At 40.8% G+C, this 23,002-nt stretch overlaps 1 protein-coding gene across 1 annotated transcript in view; it reads right to left on the bottom strand.

Annotated features, from left to right (window-relative positions):
• LOC126095562 (lipase 3-like) overlaps window positions 1-23,002 on the bottom strand; it is a 163,182-nt gene that overhangs the window by 19,428 nt on the left and 120,752 nt on the right. The window contains exon 7 of the mRNA XM_049910340.1: window positions 11,463-11,602. Within this exon, the coding sequence (XP_049766297.1) occupies window positions 11,463-11,602 (140 nt within the window). The remainder of the gene's footprint in view (window positions 1-11,462; window positions 11,603-23,002) is intronic.

Raw genomic sequence — 23,002 nt, forward strand, 5'->3', positions numbered from 1 at the left:
AGCTGTCGTGAACCAAAACAGATTCACAGGAAGTCCTCCAAATCCTTACTGAAATGTATTCAAAAATGGTTCAAAGGGCTCTGAGCACTATGGGACTTAACATCTATGGTCACCAGTCCCCTAGAACTTAGAACTACTTAAACCTAACTAACCTAAGGACTGCACACAACACCCAACACCCAGCCATCACGAGGCAGAGAAAATCCCTGACCCCGCCCGGAATCGAACCCGGGAACCCGGGCGTGGGAAGCTACCGCACGACCACGAGATGCGGGCTGAAATGTATTCATGAATGAAAGGTGCCAGTAGGACGGCACTGGAAATTCTGGCAAGAAAAATGCAAGGTCGGAGAGATCAGCATCCAGTGTCGGACTACAGCTGATAAAATTGTTTTCTTTTCCCTCACGGAAACTGGTATAATATTGCGTGGAGGCAGTTCTGCGAGTTATATTCAGAGTAACCCCCCCCTCTCCCCTCCCTTTATCAACATGTGCGAAGGACCTATCCTACAACAGAACGATGCCATCCATCAACATACCTCGGCATTTTGACTTGATGAGGCACTTCAGTTTTTGCAAAGTGTGCGCATATTGCGGTGTATTAATTGTGGAGCCATGTTCCGAAAATCAATGAGCAGAAGGCCCTTGCACTCAAAGAAAAAGTTTCGTCCCTTTTGTTTCGGCTACGCTGCAGAAGTTTCACTGGGAAACCTTAATCATTCTCAGTCCAGTGCTGATCTCTCTCTTTCGTATTTACATATGAAAGTCTGCAATTCCATGTCGATATAAAACACTGAAGCATCTAAGTCAGTGCAATAACAAAATACGGCCATTTACGTTACATATTTTGCTACTCGCAAACTCATTCACCAAAACCTATAGGGTACTTCCCGTTGGTCTAGAATCATGAAATTTGGCAAGAGCCAATGTTTCACAACGTTTTACAGTACGAGTAAAGGAAAAAAAAAATCTGGAAAGTGTTAATGCGTAATTACATCATACGAAAAACATGTTTCTTTTGCCTTTTGTTATCTGACGCCAAACTTAAAATTAAGGCATTTTCAATAGCCCTGGAATTTCCGGAATATTTTTCTAGCATCAATGTCGATAACGGGCAAAAATCATCGAGATTCTCGAATCCCAGAACGGATCAACTATCTATACATATATTTGTATCTAGCCATTTTTTTTCTACCTGTCTCGTTTTCATTAGACTGCCTCTTCTGTTATGAGCTGTTTATAAATTATTCACCCAGTCATGTGAGAACTCTCAAAGGGCAAACACGTCGAGGAGTATAGCAGCACTCCCCACTGCATAATAACTGCCATGTGAATATTAGTGCCTCTGATGATGAATAAAGTTGTAGTTGGAAGAAATGTATACTTAGCTAATAATTTGTTCTTTATTTCTTCCTTGCTGGTGTGGTGAACCCATCTCAGCTGCAGCTGCATGACTTGCAAATAATGCAGTTGAACTTCAGTTGCAGTTTAAAGAACAGCAACTGTAAATGTGCCTGCATGGGAATGTTGGATCATGAGTTCTATGCAGTGGCGGTAGCATTCGAAAATCCTAGATATAGTGCCATCGAAGTAATATTACCCCTGGAAGAGTTGATTCATGCGTGTGACGCTCCAATGCAGATTTTTTCTTTATTCCACAAAAACGCTCACTGTGAAACTTCCCCTTAGAAAAATTATACATGACTGTGCTTAAACTGACACACAATATTTTTAGCGCAACGCAATCTGGCTTTTAATAATCCCTAAAAAAGAATGGCCCTGACTAACAATCACCTATACCTTTCATGAATCACTTACCTCACAAAAATCTTCGTTACTCAAACTACTGCAATACAGCGAGCGCCAATACTGCCAGCTAAATAAAAGATTCAAACTACTGAAGGCACTAACTACTGATAGGCATAGTTAGCAAATGAAAGATTTTGATAGAGAACAAACAATGTATTTACCTTAATAGTGTTCAAAAGTTATAATATATATAGCAGTTCATGACATCCATTCTTACAAATGTACTGTTTCTGATGGACACACGTCCAGATCATCCGCTCTCAAAACACTGCCATTTCTCTCCCCACATCCACCACTGCTGGCGGCTCACCTCCAACTGCGCAACGCTACGCGCTGTTAACAGCCAACTGCCCAACACTACAATAGCCAACAACAATGCAAACCAGCCACAGACTGCACACAGCACAGCCAGTGATTTTCATACAGAGCGCTACGTGTCGTTACCAATATGAAAACCTAAACAGCCTACTTACAACTCTCCTTCCGTGATAGTAGGTCATCAAATGATCACTGATTTAAAGAGGGGAAGAGCACCCAACTACAGGAGCACACCTTTGAAAATATAATGTACGCCAGTCATGCAGTTCAGCATGCTCTATACCGTCGACTAGGCTAGCAACCTCCTGTTTATCGATTCTATGAGTGGATGTGGGGCAGTCTGTTGGAGACAGCGTCCCAAACTCGGCACCCTTCAAAAGAAATAATCGCTCAACTTTTTGATTCATGCTGTGCATCAGTTCAAGCAGAAATGTGTGAACTAATTCTGCCACATGTAGGCACAGAACTATGATCTTACTTAAGTATCTTTCCCTGCTATTTCAAATAGTTTATAAATAGAGAATTAAGTACAAGAGCCACATGTGCGTGTTTTTCATTTCCCTATAAAGTCCCCTGTATGCTATTGTAAATATGCAGTCATCACCGTAACTGAGTGGATGGAACACCTTCTTCTCAAGGACCTAACAGTAACTAACTGGTCCTGCAGTGGTACTGGAAACTGAGAGAAGAACAATCGATTTTTAGTTGGTTGTCGATCTTTTTGTGAAGTTATTGCCGAAATTTAGAAGAAATCGCGTGTTTTCTTATATATTGCAGTAAAGTCAACAGAATGAGGAAGAATCTCACACATCGACAAAATCACACAAGAATGATATAACAAACACAAAAAACGCACTTGAAAATGGGAATAATTTCCCGAAACGAGTCGTGCGAAAAATAAAATAAAGAAAATCATGACTGGTTGCAGATGAGTTATTTATAAACAAACCTAATAGGATAGTTATGACCAATCTTGGTGTCGATGCAGGAAATATAGTTTACACAAATGAAATGATATCTGTCATTTCAGAAAGTTCGAGAAAGACGTATATGAAGTAATTATAAAGACTACTTACAAACACAGATCTGATTAAATTTGTCAGAAATTTCAAAATAACAAAATTTCGTTGAGTGTTTATGCAGAATATGTTGCCAAAGACGATGCAAAAATGTTGGGTTGTCAATTTGGATGGTGCAGACGGCAGCAGAACGCGATGATATGTGAGAATTACAGCTTCATTAAATCGATAGGATTGTAACTTCACAATGACATCAATCGATGTAACTGCTCCAGTTTAATATGATGATCAGGCCATTCAACATGAATATTTTTCCTATAAAACTTTTGCTTTTGCAAAGTTTAATAATAATAATGAGATAAAAATTCTCATTCAACATCAGGGTGATTTAATAATTCTGAGCAGCAGTTTCCTGCATTTTGAAGGAACATTTATGAAGAAGAAAGACGGAACCTCCCCAGCAGTGACATCACATCCTACAAGTAATGCATTGGTCTTTCTGTTTCAAGAAATTAGATACAACCTTAACAGCATCCGAATCAAGTGCACAAGAAACTTTGGAATTACATCCATCCTCAAACTACATGTCTCCACACCAACATCACATCTGAATGCTTTCAAATGCAGGATAGATAGGGAGGTACATAGAGAGATCGATAAGTAGCCAGTTAAGTGTATGTGTATTGCCCATCAGAATGTTAACGGAGTTCTTTCAGGTTAATAAATGCATTGCTAAGTACGCCAAACAGGAACTTAATACTGGTTTGAATAACTCATACACTCGAGAGAGGCAAGAAGACAGGAACAAAACTGTGTGGTATACGTTGGTGGGGAATGTTTCCCTTATATCTGTTTCGAATAAAGAGCATCCGAAACTTCAACGTGATTGAAATGCGGGTGTTAAGTTCCCGCTACTTTCTGTTCGTGGGACTTCACGACTACCCAGTCCTTCCAGAGACATCCAGAAAAACACTGGTGATGAAGAAACCAGTTCAACAGGAAATGTCTCGAATTACATATCGACGCTGGAAACAGACGAGACAAACAACGTGAAAAAAGATTCGTTCGTATTTGACAACTGTAAACTGGTGACGGATCCATCCTGGAGTCAGACACGGAATATCCCACTGATTTGCATGTCGTGCACAGTGACTTACCGCTGTCTGAAATCTTCAATAAAGAATTATTCGTTGTGGAGTGCAATCATGAAGCATGTCTATATTGTCTATATCGATATATGTATTCTAGACCTCTCTGTACCCCATATATACCAATTTCACTAAGAGTTTGCAAAACCAAACTTCGTTGGTCCCAAGTTACTTTATTTGGATGGAGGCAGTTTCGTGTACTAGGTGAAAGGCGGCGATCCATATGTAAGGCACAGTCCCAACACATTCAACACTTCTGGACATGCAGCTGATAATCATATGGCGTAATACCTCAAAACAGGAAGGTTATCAGGCTACTAAAAGACGTGGGAATGAGTGACATATTGTGAAATCTGTGGGTCTCAGACCTAAAATGTGTGTTTACTGTATAGACGCAAGTGTCCCCAAAGGTGGGCTATGGGTGTGCATTGGGTGGCCTCAGAGGCTCTCATGATCAAAGATTACAAGGAGAGTCTGCTCAGGGGCATTGACGGCACTCTGAAAATGGTGTGCACGGTAATCTTTTAATCATGTGGTTATGAGGTACTCGTACATGCTGAACTACAGCTGAAAGTCGGCCTATTGCGTCAGGATGGCAAATGGTTCGTCTGTGAGGATGGAAACAGGACCCCCCCACCCACCCTCTCATCAGTCACTTGACTGAGTATATGAATGTGTATTTATTTGCAAATAGTGGATGTACACCTGAGAGGATGTGCAATATTCGAATGAACCATTTTTCATAGGTGTTTGTATGCATAAGCATGATTGACTCCTCGTTATGTGTGCATAAACGCATGGCGTCTGGGCTAGTGGTAGACAGAAGTATTTGTTGATATTTCTGTACCTATCAAGGTTTATAGCTTTAGTTGTCCAACATTGTACACAGGAGCTTAAACATTTTTATGCATTTTGGTACAGTTCAATGCGGGCATTGTTTGTATCTCAACATATATCGAAACAGTATTCCAATTTCAGTCACATGTTCATAAGTATGACAGATGTTACAGCCTCTAATGCATTGCAGATTCGTTGTCTCAAATTTAGCACATCTCGAACCATTGTTCTGTAAACAATGCCCTCAATTATCCTGCATGCGTGGAGTCAGATTGGGAGACAGAGCGGCCCAGGCAGTGGGACCCCATCCTTTCGATCAATCACTCAGTGTGCGTCTCATGGAAAAATGTGGTAACATTGCCATGGTCCCATGATAGTAGCGGGGGGAGGGGGGAGAGCACCATCCTGCTGGAAAATGATGTCTGGAGGCCTGTGTGGAACTGTATAGTTCGCCAACATCGCGAGATAGGTGTGTCCTGTCACTGTAGAATCCATAGAGGACGTGGACCAATCACGCTATGTTAATGTAATCCTAATCGCTTTCACTTCTGGCGCGTTCCTTTCATATTCTATTACTTCTCCCGGAATCTCACTTCCCCGTACGCGACAGTTACGTCAGTTACCTTTTCCACAGACGTGGAAAATAGATTCATCACGAAATGGCACTGCATTGGATAAGAAGTTTTTTTCTTCTACACGATGCAATGTTGTAACAGCAAAATCGCGTCGTCTGCGGTGATCCTCAGGCTTAATGTGAAGCCAAAGTTGGAGTTTGTTAGCTTGCAACCGGAGACGTTTGTGCACAATGTCATACACCGTCGAATGGGGGACGGTTAGTTTCCTTCTAGCTTGTGTAATGGAGTTACATGGACTTCTAGCAAATGTTCCACGCACACGTACCACGATCTCTTCAATTGCGTGCATTTTAGGATGTTTTCCAGAATTTTGAATCAAACTTCCTGTTTGTCAAAGAGTTCTGTGCCACTTATAAATAGATTTACGTGAGTGAGGATCTGTGTTGCATTCCTTTTTTGCACTCTGCTGAACACGTTTTACAGATTTTAACTTTGCTAGCCATAGCAGACGCTGCATCTTTCGATGTGTCGTCCACATAATGACTGTCAGGAGTATTTCTGCCTGCTGCACAGTAATCATTCGTGCACATGTGCCCCAATACTCAGTACTGTTCACGAAATGGTGAGGACACGTCTTGGAGAGTGGCTCTGTCGATAACATATTTACACAACAACGCAAAATGTCGCGTTCTTTCGTTATAAGCAGTTGTTTGTTTACACCTCTAGTCTTGACAACCTGAATTCTGTGTAATATGTATACTTCCAAGTCGACTGCACACTATACGTGCATTTACATCTCCGCCGGCGGAGACTTTAATCCCCTCCCGTCTCCAGCAGCTCAGGAGGAGGGGAAGTCGGACCTCATACAGCGACTGCTAAAGATAGAGACATAGGAGCATCTTGCAGCCACCCAACGGGCAGGCTGGTGGGTGCCTTCGGTGCACGTACGAATAGAAACTTTGCGAAGGGCCTAGTGGACATCGGGGAACGTGCCATTAATTTGAGCATCCCTGCAGGCACTGAGATAGAGCTTATGCATAAATGTGACAAGAATGCATATGGAGAGGTGGGAGAGCTATGGGATTGCGGAAGAAGTTTCAGCCTGCTTAAAAAAGATATTTGCCAGACAATAGGGAGGCTTCTTATACACCACGATTGACGGCAATTTCTTAGAGAAGACACAACTGTAAGAGTGTCCAGGCTTCAGGCAGAGACAACCGTTACAAATACTTGTTGTGAGACTGCTTTCACAGCATATAAGGAAAACACCAGAACAATGTGCTGGATTGATTGTGAACAATACTCGGAACGCATGGGAAAACGCCAGTTCCCTAATCATTCCAGTCCACACAAGATAGAAAATTTTCCCCTGAACTGCAAGACGTGCTCACCAAACGGCGACATATCATTAAGTGGCACCGCAAATTTAGCCCACCAATGACAACATGGAGAGGAGCAAAAATTCGAGGAGTCTGTGAGTTGTGCAGAGACATTAGAACTGAAGGGATAGTTGGTGAGGCTCTTCCATTCATCACTTTCCTAGTCTGCTGACTTTGATTCTGTTCCTTACTCCCATCTGAATGTCCATCGTCATATTGTACTTATTTTTCCTGCTTCATGTGAAGTACACGAAATCGTACCGTCTAGTGCTTGGAAATGAAGCAGTTGTCTGAGAATGATAGTTTCCTTGCCTAGCATCTGCCTCCCGACACCGTGATAATATTACTTCTGCTAAGCAACCCACGGCGAACAGTCAGTGTGGAGACCATTATGAGTCCTCGCCCAGAAGTGGCAGAACTACGATGAGAGTTGCTGACTCACAATCACACAGCTTCAAGGAGATGCATCATACCGACCCAGTGTTTGCCACCAACATCACCACATGAAAAATAACTAAAAATAATGGTGAGATTATTCATCCCACCTCCTTCCCCTTAATAACTGAGTCGTGTCAATGTCCAGTCAAATAAGCAATGAAATTCGCTATTTGTGTAAAAGGTACTGTAATAAAAGCAAATATTTCATGTTTTAATCCTCCAATTAATGTGTTCCACTCTCATATCAACCCGTTAATCTCATAACCTATTGAAATTTGAGTTCAGCGCATGTTCGTAGTAGTTCCTTGTTTCCTCCCAGGATCGGACGATCTCATTAGTAAACGTCAAACAGAGATGAGAGTTTTCAGTCCATACGGTGTGTGTGTGTGTGTGTGTGTGTGTGTATTATTTCTTCACCAGCTGCTGCTAGTCCTCGTTTCCCCTGTATAGTAAATGTCGCACAAAATATTGAAAACTGTATACAGAAAAATATGAATTGTAAAGAATACAGACAGTCCATACTGATTCAATGGGAAGTGTAATATATAAATTCTTTATTGCTTTATTTGTTATAGCGTACAGAACTTTAAGAATTATGTTAATACTGGGTGTCCCATTTATCTTGACCATCCTAAATAACTGTTTGTCCTGATGCAAATTACAAAATGTTCCAAGCAAGAGTTCTGTAGCAGTCAGGGGGACATCAATCAGCATGACTGCCTTCCTTGTAAATTTGTCTTTTACAAAGATATGAACAGCGGTATGGCTTTTTTAAATGGCATCCTGATTTTTTATTTGGTAATTCATTTCCTCTCCTAAAGACCTAGTCAAAAATGTATCACAGTGCACCATTCACTGAAACACAACGCAATTAATTACACAACACAACATTGACGTTGACGCTCCCAGCGCTTAGCGCAGGTACTCGGGGTAATGAAACACATCCACGTGCTGACGTTGACAGGACAAATGTAAACATAAGTAGAATGCATACCCGTCATTCCGTCAACCATCGTCAGTTGAAGTGTTGTGTGAGTAGAATGTACTCCAACCAAGAGAAGGTAGAAATGCTACTCATCTATGGGGATGTAAGAACAGTAATTGCAATACTGTTTTCTTATGTACGGGTACATTTAGTACTGTCGTTTAGTCCTTTTAAATACGGTTGTGTAGAGTAGGCATACAGTAAAGATTGTCCTCCCTACAAACTGCATCGACATAACGTTTCTTTTATTGTTGTTGTTGTTGTTGCTGAAGGTAGGCGAAATGCTACGCAGGCAGCGGAACTGTACAGGGAGCGATATCCTGACAAGAACGCACCTTCCGGACGGATGTTCTCTCGTGCTGTTGAGACGCTTCAGGAAACGGGAAGTTTCAACCTACGACAATGCAATATTCATAACACTCGCACAGACGGAGCTGCCGAAGTTACTGTTCTCGCCTCCGTTGCTGTGAATCCACATGTGAGCACACGACACCTTGAACACGAGATTGACATTCCTAAAACCAGTGTGCATCGTATTCTTACACGTCACCGGTTCCAAGCTTACCATGTACACCTACATCAAGAATTCCATGGGAATGATTTCCAGAATCGTGTATAGTTCTGTCAGTGGGCACAGCAGCAAATCCCCGCCAACCCGAACTTCGTCTCCAATGTTCTATTTACCGATGAATTTTCCTTCTCAAACAAAGGACAGGTAAATACAAGGAACATGCGTTATTGGTCCAGCGATTACCCACGATGGCTTAGGTAGGTGTAACATCAGCGTCAATGGAGAGTTAACGTAAGGTGTGGGATTTTTGGTGCTACAATTATTGGCCCTTATTTCATCAATGTTAGTCTAAACGGCACAGCGTATGCCAACTTCCTCAGGCGAATTCTTCCTCCTCTGGAGGAAGTGCCGCTACGAACCAGAATGCTTACGTGGTATCAACACGATGGATGTCCAGCACATAATGCCATGCGTGCACGTTGTGTTCTGAACCGAAGGTATCCTGGCAGATGGATTCGTCGAGAAGGAACAGGTACTTGGCCTGCTAGGTCTCCTGATTTAAATCTTGTGGAATTTTTTTCTTTGGGGATGCATTAAAGACGTTGTATGTCGCGATATTCCAACAACTCCAGAGGACATTCAGGAACGTATCGTACTTGCTTGTAATTCTCTTCAGCAGGCAACACTGGAAGCAGTAAATAATTCTTTCATTCAACGAGGGCAACAGTCTATCGGTGTCCAGGGTCACCACTTTGAGCACCTTTGAATGTTCTATTCCTGGAGAATGGTACAGGGGAGTCAAAGTCAATTTTGTGTTATGTTTTCTCTTGGTTTTCATTTGTTTTCTGACAGCTCCAGCAAGTGAACAAATTTGTGATCCCGGGCTCAAGTGTTGTGTTATGTAATTAATGATGTTGTGTTTCAGTGAATCGTACACTGATACGTTTTTGAAGAGGTCTTTAGTAGAGGAAATGAATTACCGAGTAAAAAATACAGGGTGCCATTTAAAGAAGCCGTACTGCTATTCATATCTTTGTAAAAACCAAAGGTATAATGTAGGCAATCATGCTGATTGATGTCAACCTGTTGGCTAAGGAACATTTGCTTGAAACATTTTGTAATTTGCATCTGGAAAAGTTATTTACGGTGGTCAAGATAAATGGGACACCCTGCGCGCGCGCACACACACACACACACACACACACACACACACACACACACACACACACATACCACACATAAAGTATTAATTTGGAAATATATATATATATATATATATATATATATATATATATATATATATATTCACATATTATTTTCAAAGTACAATAAAGCTATTTCAAAAACTCTGAAAATTAATGTTACAAATCACAAAAAAAATGTGTTACTTCACTGTAGGGGAAGAGTGTAACCTTGAATATGACTTGTGTAACTGCCTCCCTCAGATGTAATCTAGTATCAGAGACCCTAAAGATAACAAGTACAATAGCATCAGCTGTAGCCTGACACCAGATGCTGACCTTGCTGAGTCTGCTTTTTTCTTGCCAGAACGTCCATTGCTCTCCTACTTGGCCGTCTGACATCTCTTCAATGGACAACTAACTTCAACTAAGGACAGTGAACTTCTTCTAAGATCAGTGAGGCCTGTCAGAAAGGTCACTATGACGAGGCACACCCACCTAGTGCTCGTTGGTACTGCCACACAAAATGGGTACATTGGGCCTCTATGCAAGTTGTGGTCCATAGGGGTGTAACGAATAGAGTCTGTTTCGAGTACAGAGGTTAATACAAGGTGCAATGAGTCGCTGAAGGTAACCTTTGAGATCTGAAGCGAGAGGCGGAGGCTATTGATTCTACCGGTGGAAGAAATTGTTTCGCCGTTGAGAACTTCGTGCGCAATCTTCCGTCTTCTCAGACCAATCCGTCCAACGTGAGAAAACCTCCAGAGCATTAGTGTTGTGAGATTAATGTTGAGTCGTGTGGCAAATATTTTGTACAGACAGGACTTTGGAATTAGATGTGTCTCAGGTTTCAGTTGTCGAGCGAAAAATTATACAGGACATATAATGTGTGTGAACACGTAATCTCATTTCTTTGTTATTGCGTGTGTCCAGCTTCCATTCAATAACAATACCTTTTTTAATAATGCTCATCACTAAATAGACACAGAATGTTTGTACCTTGATCTGAAGAAGAAACTAGTAATCACTGTTTTCTACATTTTCGCCTTGTCAAATAAAAATCTAAGTAAAAAAGGTACAGCATTCATTCAGATCGCTCTCTCCGTGCTGACTTTCTCAGGCAATTACTTTATTTACTTATTTCTTTTTTCACTTCAGCTTTATTATGTTCTATAACTTGACTTTGACTGTTCGTATTTTAAAGACAAAGTTCTCGCAGGCTGCACTATGCCTGTATTGGAAGGCTGAGAAGAGTAGACCCACCTGCGTGGCCGCCAGCCAGTCGTTCCTGCTGTGGAAGAGGGCGACCGGGACCTCCACCCTGGACAGCACGTAGTCGGGAGGAGAGGGGCAGCCGTATACCTCGGGATTTCGCAGGCCGTAGTCGAACTTCCGGAACCGACCTGCTCACACCGAAACAGCGTCTCTGAGGAGGACCAGATGAAATTCACTAGAGTGTCAAATTTCGGAAATAAAGGGATTCCATTCTTGTGCGCCGGCCGGAGTGGCCGTGCGGTTCTAGGCGCTACAGTCTGGAGCCGAGCGACCGCTACGGTCGCAGGTTTGAATCCTGCCTCGGGCATGGATGTGTGTGATGTCCTTAGGTTAGTTAGGTTTAATTAGTTCTAAGTTCTAGGCGACTGATGACCTCAGAAGTTAGATCGCATAGTGCTCAGAGCCATTTGAACCATTCTTGTGCATCCTAAATCTCGTTTCAGTTTTCATATTTTTAAAGAACAGAAGAAGTCTATCCTTAACATTTGTCTGCCGCAGAAACCTTGAACACATTCTCCGTTCGAATATAATACATTTCCGTGAGAGGGAAAAGTTTCTGTCCACAATCAGACCCGTTGTGGTAATCATCGCTCGTGCGAAACTCAGTTTGCTCTTTTTCCACGTGATATCCTGATAACCGTGGATGAAAGGCAATAGCCAGATTCCACATTCATAGATTTCTGGAAAGCGTTTTACACGGTGCCCCACTGTAGATTATTAATGAAGGTACAAATATACAGAATAAAATGTAAAGACCCAAACTGTAACCAGTCACTTTCCTGAATAGTTACTTACTATTCCATGAACCGGTTTTCGAGCCTTTTTTCGGGCTCATCTTCTGACGGTTTTCTATAAGTTACATCGCTATTTCTAGCGTAACACTGGGTGCTGGCTCTGTGACAAGAAGATGGGACATGCTTTAATGTATCGTCATAAGTATATATATATACTGTCGATATGGATGCAATTTTTTTTTAGTTTTTAGTTTTGTGCTTACTGCGACAGTACGAACGGCTTTTATCTGTTAGGGTCCTTCTGTCTGCTTCGATTTTGATAGCCAGTTGGTACATCACTTCACTCTCTTTTACACAATCTGTACGCATTTACACTGTGATAACGAAACTCTGTCAGCATCCAGCATGTGCTATACAAGTGTTGTTTGTTACAAATATCTTGACGAAAAAATATAACATTGGTCCTACTTTTCCCAGATATGTTATTTGTTTTTGTTTGCGTATATTAAAATCGATATATGGGCAAATACTAGACTGGCTCAAAATAAAATAAAGTAATTAATTACTACAAGAACAAATTTCAAGTGATCTAATGTGTTATTTCTATTCGTGTATTAGCTTATAATACAGTCAATTTATGACAAATGCTTAAATCAAAATTGGCATAACATGAATGCCCAGGAATAAAATAATACAGAGTTATAGTATTTGCAATATAGCCCCCTCCCTTAAACCTCCCCCCCCCCCGAATATACCTCTCCTTAGATGATAACTACACTGGTGTCAATGTAAATATCCTATCACAGAACAACATCTGTACTACATATCCAAACGGTAAAGTCCTCTACTGTTAACATAAATCAGTCCTTTTATATACGTTAGCTCTAGCTGAAACAAACAGAATCCGCCTTTGCAAGTATCCCAGATCATATTAACGCAGAAACGGAAATAAGTCAGCAGTTCATTTGAAATTTTGTTCTTGTTTTAAATTTAAAGCTCATGGTCACCAAAACAGCTGCAGTTCATAACAAATAGTATAACTTTTATACATATTCCCTCTAGCTGAAATAAACAGAATCTACCTTTAGTAATATTTCAGATCACATTAATGTAAAAACAAAAATAAGTCAACGGGTCATCTGAATTTCTTTCTTGGTTTTCAAAAGAAAGTGTATGATCATACAAACAGATTTAGTTCACTAAAAATACCATAACATTCACATTTAATTAACACTCACGAGTTCTAATGGATAACCTTACTAGATTTCAAAAAAATGGTTGAAATAGCTCTGAGCACTATGGGACTTAACATCTGAGGTCATCAGTACCCTTGAACTTAGAACTACTTAAACCTAACTAACCTGAGGACATCACACACATCTACGTCCGAGGCAGGATTCGAACCTGTGACCGTAGCGGTCGCGCGGTTCCAGACTGCAGCGCCTAGAACCGTTCGGCCACCTCGGCCAGGTCTCAAAGACTTCTTAAGTAACAGAACCAAATTCATTGTTCTAGACTAGGAGTGTTCATCAGAGACAATGATATTGTTCGGAGTGCCCCAGGGAAATGTGACTGAACCGCGCTTATTCCCTATATACATAAATGACCTTACGGACAGGGAGAGCAACAGTCTGTCACTGTGTGCTAATGATGCTCTGGTGCACGGGAAGCTGTCGTCGTTGAGTGACTGTACGAGGATATAAGATGACTTAGACCAAATTTACATCTAGTTTGAAAAATGTCTGAGACAGTGGAAATATCCTAAGACTTCAAGAAGAATGTAACTATTCCAATTCCAAGAAAAAAGGCAAGTCCGAACCATAAGTTTAATAAGTTATGGTTGCAAAACAATTATGTTCACACAAAAGACAATACACCACAACTACCAACAAGACTACTTAAACTTTGTAGTCTGTCTTCTCTGCCCAAAGAAACCGCTAAAATGTTATAGGAGTAAGTGGGATAAGAGTCGATCCAGCACACCTCACTGCAAGAAATTGCAAAAATTATTGGCTTTTTAAATTAAAAACACCGTCTCAAGAACATTCAGAACATATTGCGTCCCGCTAAAATTCCGGCGACGCGGGAAACAGAAGCCAAAAAAGGGACTGTCCCATTTTCTTTACGAGACGAATTGCAGCCGGCAGGTGTGCTTCTACTGTTCACTGACAACAGAGAAACAGGTGACCATGAAATTAAATTATTCTTCATTGTCATTCTTTCATAGCACAGTTACGTCGAGTAATCTGATATGGTCAGTTCATCGCTCCACTTAAAGGAAAAATCTTTATGCTCGTGTGCCGTGTTTAAAATAAAAAGATTTGTTCTCATGTGCGGTGCAGTATGATTGGAACTGGATACAGTCTTTCTTTCTTTCCTTTTACAAATTTTTATTTTTTGTTTTGAGTGTTGGTTACAATTTTGTAAATGCCTTACCATGAATAACAGTGAAAAAAGCAAACGTGCAAAATTAAGTGAGGTGGCATTTCGGAAATTATCGAAGGAAAGGCGTGAACGAGAAGCTAATGTTCTAAAACAGTTTGGCAGAATAGATAAATTTTTCGTAAAAAATATTGCTGGTTCGACTTTGAGTTCAAGTAATACGGACAATATTTCCGGCACTGCATCTGTTGTAAAAGAAGTAAATATAGATGAAACAAAAGTTAAAAGTGAAGAAAAGCAAATTGTTCCTGATTTCGAGTTTCACGAAAAACTAAGTATCGAGTCAACATTACGAAAAGAAATAACCTTGTTAGTGATGACCCTGCAGAATGGTGTGTCAATGAATCAACAATCGACATCCTCTTACAACGTGGCATTAATCAAAATTGTAACGGTGTTTTTTTTTCTAATTCAAGAAGATCTGTAGGTGATAAAACCAGATATTTGAACAAAAACATATTTTACCATAAACTTTTAAATGGTAAATCAACTTCGCGTGTTTTCTACTACACTCCTGTAGCAGCGGTGCTGTTTCTTGTGCACCATGTTAATTGCTCAGAGATAAGGCGGCAATTGCTACTAATGTTATTGCAGATTGGAAAAATATTTCTAATATTTTATCTCTTCATGAAAATTCACTGGAACACAAAAATTCTTGAGTTATCACTCTTAACAAGGAAAAAGTCACTTGGAACAATAGATAACCATTTCGAGTCATATGTTGAGACAGAAAAAATGTACTGACGCAGTGTGTTGAAAAGGGTGTTTGCAGTACTGAAGAACTTAACTAGTTGTGGACTTCCCCTACGTGGACACGTTGAAAGATTCAATTCATTATATAATGGTCAGTTTATGATGTCTTTTGAACTTATAGCCGAGTTTGATCCTTTCCTCACAGAGCACACTGAACGATATGGAATTCCAGGGCAAGGACATAACAAGTTATCTTTCTTCAACAACCTATGATGAAATAATAGAGCTTCTTTCTGAACGAATAAAAGGAATTATCACAAGTGAAATAAAATAGGCCAAATATTTCTCTATAATAGTAGATTCTACTGCAGACATTTCACATATTGATCAATTATCTTTCATATTAAGATATTTGAATAAGAATGGTGAACCTGTTGAATGTTTCCTTCTCTTTTTACCAAAGTCAGGACACAAGTCTGAAAACTTAGCTGAGGCTGTACTAAAAGTCCTGTCTACAAATTCCATTGATATTACTGATTATAATGGTCAGTCGTATGGCAACACAAGCAATATGTCAGGAACTTACACTGGTTTGCAGACACGCATTAAAAACGATATCCGAAAGCGCATTATGTGCCTTGTGCAGCACATTCTTTAAATTTAGTCGGCACTAGTGCAGCAAGCTGTTGCCGGGAAGCATGTTCATTTTTTAACGTAGTGCAAAATTTTTATATTTTTTCTCTGCTTCTACACAGTCCTGGGATAAACTTGTTTATTTCATGAAACCAGGAAGCAAAACGGTAAAACTTTTATCAAAAACATGTTGGTCAGCAAGAGAGTATGCGTGTGTAAGTCTATATGAAAACTGGGAGGGCATTATCAATGCCCTCACATATACTGCCGATAACACGTTTGAAAAACCACTTTGCTAAATGAGGCTTCAGATTTATTGAATCAACTCAGCAGACTAGAAATAATATTCATAATGACAATTTGGAAGGACATAAACCAGAGATTTAATAGTGTAAATCTGAAATTGCAAAGTGTAAATATTGATACTAAAATAGTACATGAATTATATGAATCACTTATAGGATTTATTGCATCTATTCGAGGCATGTTGGACTATTACGGAACTAAATCCATGGAGACTGTGACTGATATAAACTATGAATGCACCTATAAAAGATCACGAAAACGCAAACTTCATTATGACGAAGAAGTGGACTCTAAAGAAGTTTTTCTGATTTGAAGGGGAAAATTTAGAGTCGGAACATTTCTCCAAGTACTCGACAACTTGCATGCCGAATTAGTGAGGAGGAAGCAAAGCTATAGAACACTGTTGGACTCCTTCACAGTTTTCAGTAACCTTAAGAACAGTTCACCCGACGGTATTGATGAACGTGCAGAAAACCTCCGAGCGTCATATGACACAGATTTAGAACCTTCCTTTCATAGTGAATGTGTACATTTCGCGACACTTTTGAAATCGTCTGAGATTAGTGATATACCAGTCGAAATGAGTAAATTTTTACGAAAAGAGAGATTACAGTCCGTGTTTCCGAATGTTGACATTTCTCTTAGAATATTTCTATGCATGGTACTTAAAAATTGTTCAGCAGAACGCTCGTTTTCAGCTCTTAAAAGACTGAAATCGTACCTGCTTGTTGGAACCTCGAGAGCAGTGGGTAGTACTTGAAAGATTCGTCTAGGTGGATTGTCAGAATCAGTAACAAACACTTGTAATGGACACATAAATGTAAAAATCGTTTACTGGCAGAAACTTTCCACAAATGTATATGACCATTTTATTCATATCTGAATCAGCTCGATGGACTTTTTGGAAAGCAAGCCAGTAGCATACATACTCATAACGCGACAATGGCCAGTGGCCAAAAGAAATCAATTAGTTTTCGAAAATTTTAAAGATGTAAATTATTCCATGATCACCCACACATTTGAGCATTCACTGAACTCTGGACAGAGACATCTGTTCAACAAACAGAACCAGGAAAGGTTGTCTCTAAACTGACAAACATGTGGTGGGCAAGTGCCCAAAAAATTAGTCATTCTACATAAATTTGGATTTCACAAAATCATCTTGAAATATGTGCATCCGGGTGCTCACTGAAATCAGAGGAGAAAGATATATTCATTAAATATAGTAGATGAAAGATAGGCTTGAGTTAGTACACCCGTGGTGGACTGATGACCGAAAATTTATGAAGTTATGAAAATTCAGGAACTGCAAAATATTTCATACAAATCCGAGCGATTGTAGAAGAAATGGGGCCTGTTGCTAAATTTTGTACCTGTACTCAACAGATTGGTGCATGCACCCTGAGTGACCAACTAGCATCTCTGGTTCTACCTCATGCCGTCGAATGGTTAGATTGCCACTACAAGCCTATAACTCTACGAAACTCTCTGGATACACACAAGGGGAAGGGGAAGCAGGAAAATGGTGGCATGAAAGACAAAATTAATAAAGAAACACACATGCACTTCCCTTTAGCAGAGACTATGTGACTAATAACGCACAAAACGAAAAAACTGAGGAAAAAATGGGCATCAACTAGTTCCTGTCAATAAGTAAAGGAACAAGTTGCTCTCAGCTTTCTGAAAGCAAATTCTGTTGACCACTTTAGAAACTTCTAATAGTTCTTTGTGACACACAGTCCATTGTGTTTTACTGCGCGTAGGGCACTGTATAACACATCTACATCTACATCTACATGATTATTCTGCAATTCACATTTAAGTGCTCGGCAGAGGGTTCATCGAGCCACAATCTTACTATCTCTCTAACATTCCACTCCCGAACAGCGCGCGGGAAAAACGAACACCTAAAATTTCTGTTCGAGCTCTGATTTCTCTTATTTTATTTTGATGATCATTCCTACCTATATAGGTTGGGCTCAACAAATATTTTCGCATTCGGAAGAGAAAGTTGGTGACTGAAAATTCGTAAATAGATCTCGCGGCGACGAAAAACGTCTTTGCTTTAATGACTTCCATCCCAACTCGCGTATCATATCTGCCACACTCTCTCCCCTATTACGTGATAATACAAAACGAGCTGCCCTTTTTTGCATCCTTTCGATGTCCTCCGTCAATCCCACCTGGTAAGGATCCCACACCGTGCAGCAATGTTCTAACAGAGGACGAACGAGTGTAGTGTAAGCAGTCTCTTTAGTGGACTTGTTGCATCTTCTAAGTGTCCTGCCAATGAAACGCAACCTTTGGTTCGCCTTCCCCACAATATTATCTATGTGGTCTTTCCAACTGAAGTTGTTCGTAATTTTAACACCCAGGTACTTAGTTGAATTGACAGCCTTGAGAATTGTACTATTTATCGAGTAATCGAATTCCAGCGGATTTCTGTTGGACCACCTCACACTTTTCGTTATTTAGCATCAACTGCCACCTGCCACACCATACAGCAATCTTTTCTAAATCGCTTTGCAACTGATACTGGTCTTCGTATGACCTTACTAGACGGTAAATTACCGCATCATCTGCGAACAACCAAAGAGAACTGCTCAGATTGTCACCCAGGTTATTTATACAGTTAACCTAAATGATAGTGCTCTCAAATCAGGACTTCCACTTTCGATGTCACTCTAAACAATTGACTCGGCTTGGGAGAATAAGAGGAAGAATACGGCTGTAGACAGCGGGTGTCTTACTATTTAATAAGTACAAAAGGTTACACACATATGTACTCATACATGTTCACCTTGCAGCCAGACGCCATTTCTGTTATCTACAAAACCAAGCTTTTAATTCGAACTATAAACTCAACGGTGGATTATTGTGATCAACACAAGCACTCAAGACAATGGCTTTGTCATTGTCCAGCAATATGCGAGCAGGGGCACAACGTCACGATAGAAATACACTCCTGGAAATTGAAATAAGAACACCGTGAATTCATTGTCCCAGGAAGGGGAAACTTTATTGACACATTCCTGGGGTCAGATACATCACATGATCACACTGACAGAACCACAGGCACATAGACACAGGCAACAGAGCATGCACAATGTCGGCACTAGTACAGTGTATATCCACCTTTCGCAGCAATGCAGGCTGCTATTCTCCCATGGAGACGATCGTAGAGATGCTGGATGTAGTCCTGTGGAACGGCTTGCTATGCCATTTCCACCTGGCGCCTCAGTTGGACCAGCGTTCGTGCTGGACGTGCAGACCGCGTGAGACGACGCTTCATCCAGTCCCAAACATGCTCAATGGGGGACAGATCCGGAGATCTTGCTGGCCAGGGTAGTTGACTTACACCTTCTAGAGCACGTTGGGTGGCACGGGATACATGCGGACGTGCATTGTCCTGTTGGAACAGCAAGTTCCCTTGCCGGTCTAGGAATGGTAGAACGATGGGTTCGATGACGGTTTGGATGTACTGTGCACTATTCAGTGTCCCCTCGACGATCACCAGTGGTGTACGGCCAGTGTAGGAGATCGCTCCCCACACCATGATGCCTGGTGTTGGCCCTGTGTGCCTCGGTCGTATGCAGTCCTGATTGTGGCGCTCACCTGCACGGCGCCAAACACGCATACGACCATCATTGGCACCAAGGCAGAAGCGACTCTCATCGCTGAAGACGACACGTCTCCATTCGTCCCTCCATTCACGCCTGTCGCGGCACCACTGGAGGCGGGCTGCACAATGTTGGGGCGTGAGCGGAAGACGGCCTGACGGTGTGCGGGACCGTAGCCCAGCTTCATGGAGACGGTTGCGAATGGTCCTCGCCGATACCCCAGGAGCAACAGTGTCCCTAATTTGCTGGGAAGTGGCGGTGCGGTCCCCTACGGCACTGCGTAGGATCCTACGGTCTTGGCGTGCATCCGTGCGTCGCTGCGGTCCGGTCCCAGGTCGACGGGCACGTGCACCTTCCGCCGACCACTGGCGACAACATCGATGTACTGTGGAGACCTCACGCCCCACGTGTTGAGCAATTCGGCGGTACGTCCACCCGGCCTCCCGCATGCCCACTATATGCCCTCGCTCAAAGTCCGTCAACTGCACATACGGTTCACGTCCACGCTGTCGCGGCATGCTACCAGTGTTAAAGACTGCGATGGAGCTCCGTATGCCACGGCAAACTGGCTGACACTGACGGCGGCGGTGCACAAATGCTGCGCAGCTAGCGCCATTCGACTTCCAACACCGCGGTTCCTGGTGTGTCCGCTGTGCCGTGCGTGTGATCATTGCTTGTACAGCCCTCTCGCAGTGTCCGGAGCAAGTATGGTGGGCCTGACACACCGGTGTCAATGTGTTCTTTTTTCCAGTTCCAGGAGTGTATGTTGCGTAGACATATAACGACAGATTTTGAGAACCGGAATATACTGCACGTAGATTTGGAGCATCCAGAAACGATCTCACATACGTTTAAAACAAAAAATAAATAACATGAAAATATAATGATGTTTGGTGATGTAGCGAGCTCGCTTCTGCTTATTACTGTATATCGCTCGGTTCACATTCAACACACACGGAACATTAAGAAAGTGAAGCCAACCAAAGAAAGAGAAATAAAAATTAACACAGGGGAAATAAATCGCACATCATGATGTGCTGCAGCCTGAGTGAATTCAGTACCTACATTTCAACTCTGATAGAGAAATACGCAGAATATTTGAGACTGGTAAAGTCAGGGACTAGGATTTACTACGTCCCGAACATTCGAGCCTGTTGTAGTAATGTACATCCCTAACGTTTCATACTAAACGTCTTACGATTTTCTATAGCAATGACCTCCATTTTAATGCAGCGAATTTTTTTTTTTTTTTTTTTTTTTTTGCTTTCGATATGGTCTAATATCCAAATTCAGAGGAAGCAGGGCTTGAACAGATGTTTATTAAGTATATAATATATGAAGTATAGCTTTTTGAGGAGTAACAGACTCTCACGAGTGCTTCCGTGTAACTAAGTTCAAAATGGTTCAAATGGCTCTGAGCACTATGGGACTTATGTAACTAAGTCACTCACACTCTATGCACATAGCAATGAATGGTAAATAACATTCCTTACAGTCTTAAACATTTCTCGATCACAATTAAATGACATGGAGAGCTCGCCATATAAGAAGAAGCTTTGTTGTTACATCCGAGTCACATGTAAATGTAACCTGTATTAGGCTTCATGAAGCGTGTCAATGGCGGAGGGATGCTGCAGAAAACGAAAACGTTACTTCAAAAATCTTTACAGCCATAGTTAGTAAGGTAAAGACATGAAATATTGCAGGTTCAAAGGATAATAGCTTTGTTTTAATGGAAAAATATTGTCGAACATCGAGGATTAGTATTTTGCAACAAATACAGATTTTTAGTTTTTTTCATTGCCCTTTTATAACAGAATTTCTAATTGTGAAATTATATTGTGAATTTCGTTCTTAGGTCCTAAGAGAATTATAATATCACTCAACAATAATGATTAGTTTATGTTTAAAATTTTGTTATTCACAAAGTTCTGAATTTCGTGTTATCAGAATTAACTATTGCTAGCTAACATGTAGTAGTATAAAGCAGAATTTAATTAAAGAATACTATATTCCTTTAGTTCCAAAGAGGCAGCAACATAGGCTATGTCGAACAGGTCCTGAAAATTTCATAGTATTGGCTCACACACTTTTTCAGAAAAGGCTTCCAATAACGCTAAAAATATAAAACCGATGTATTGCAGTTTAAAGTCTTATTTCATATATTTCAACATGTAATAGGCTTATCTGTGTTTTAAAATCCTCTGGACTGATACTGCTCATCCTCCAAGCTTCTCTCCTCTCCCCTTCTAACGTGTCTGGCCTATATTTGTAGATCAGACTGTGCTGTTAACTTTGGTAATCCTGCTCTGGTCGATGGTATAAAAAGCGTTTCCAGACGACACACCTGGATTGACACCAGCCCTCTTCGGAATTTCAGTTCCACCTTTATTTCTATCAACAAATATAAAACTTCATCATAGACATCCATTTCTAGTACATTAAGTTCACAAAATGTAATCTTTGAGCATCTGATTCCATTTAAATTATGTAGGCTTCCATTCGCATTACGTATTCTAAGCAGACACTACCTCAGTAAATCAGGGATTGCAAGAAACGTGAATGTGAGCGAAACTGTATCCATAACGTGTTTAGTTTGAGTGCTTATGCATAAATATATTTTCTTATGTTATAGTAACACCGGTAGTCCTTCCAGCACAAATTATGCGTTGGTGTTTGGGAGGTAGATAGTTTAAAACAAAATTATCCCGCACAGCACGTCTCATTGCCTTTGAATTGATTCCATGAAATCTACATTTCTTAAACACAGTTTTGGCGCCTCTCTTTGTGTCTATCTGTTCACTTCCACGAAAATAATTTGTTAATTCATTTCCCCGTAGTAATATGGGTTCGTATTAACAAAACGTAAATAAACCACACACACTAAAGTTGTAAATTAAAGATTGATCCAAAGACACAAATTCCTACCAAAGATATAGATTTTAGCCAAAGTTATATCTGTATCACGTGAAAAGAGCCTTTACACTCACAAAAATACCGCTGATGCAACCCTATATCCAACAAAAATACATATTTGTAAAATCTAACTTTCAAACCTAATTCCATGACATTACCATGCAGACTTAAAAATTTTTATATT

The sequence above is a fragment of the Schistocerca cancellata genome, chromosome 8 (assembly GCF_023864275.1).
Source record: "Schistocerca cancellata isolate TAMUIC-IGC-003103 chromosome 8, iqSchCanc2.1, whole genome shotgun sequence".
In the NCBI taxonomy this organism is placed as follows: domain Eukaryota; kingdom Metazoa; phylum Arthropoda; class Insecta; order Orthoptera; family Acrididae; genus Schistocerca; species Schistocerca cancellata.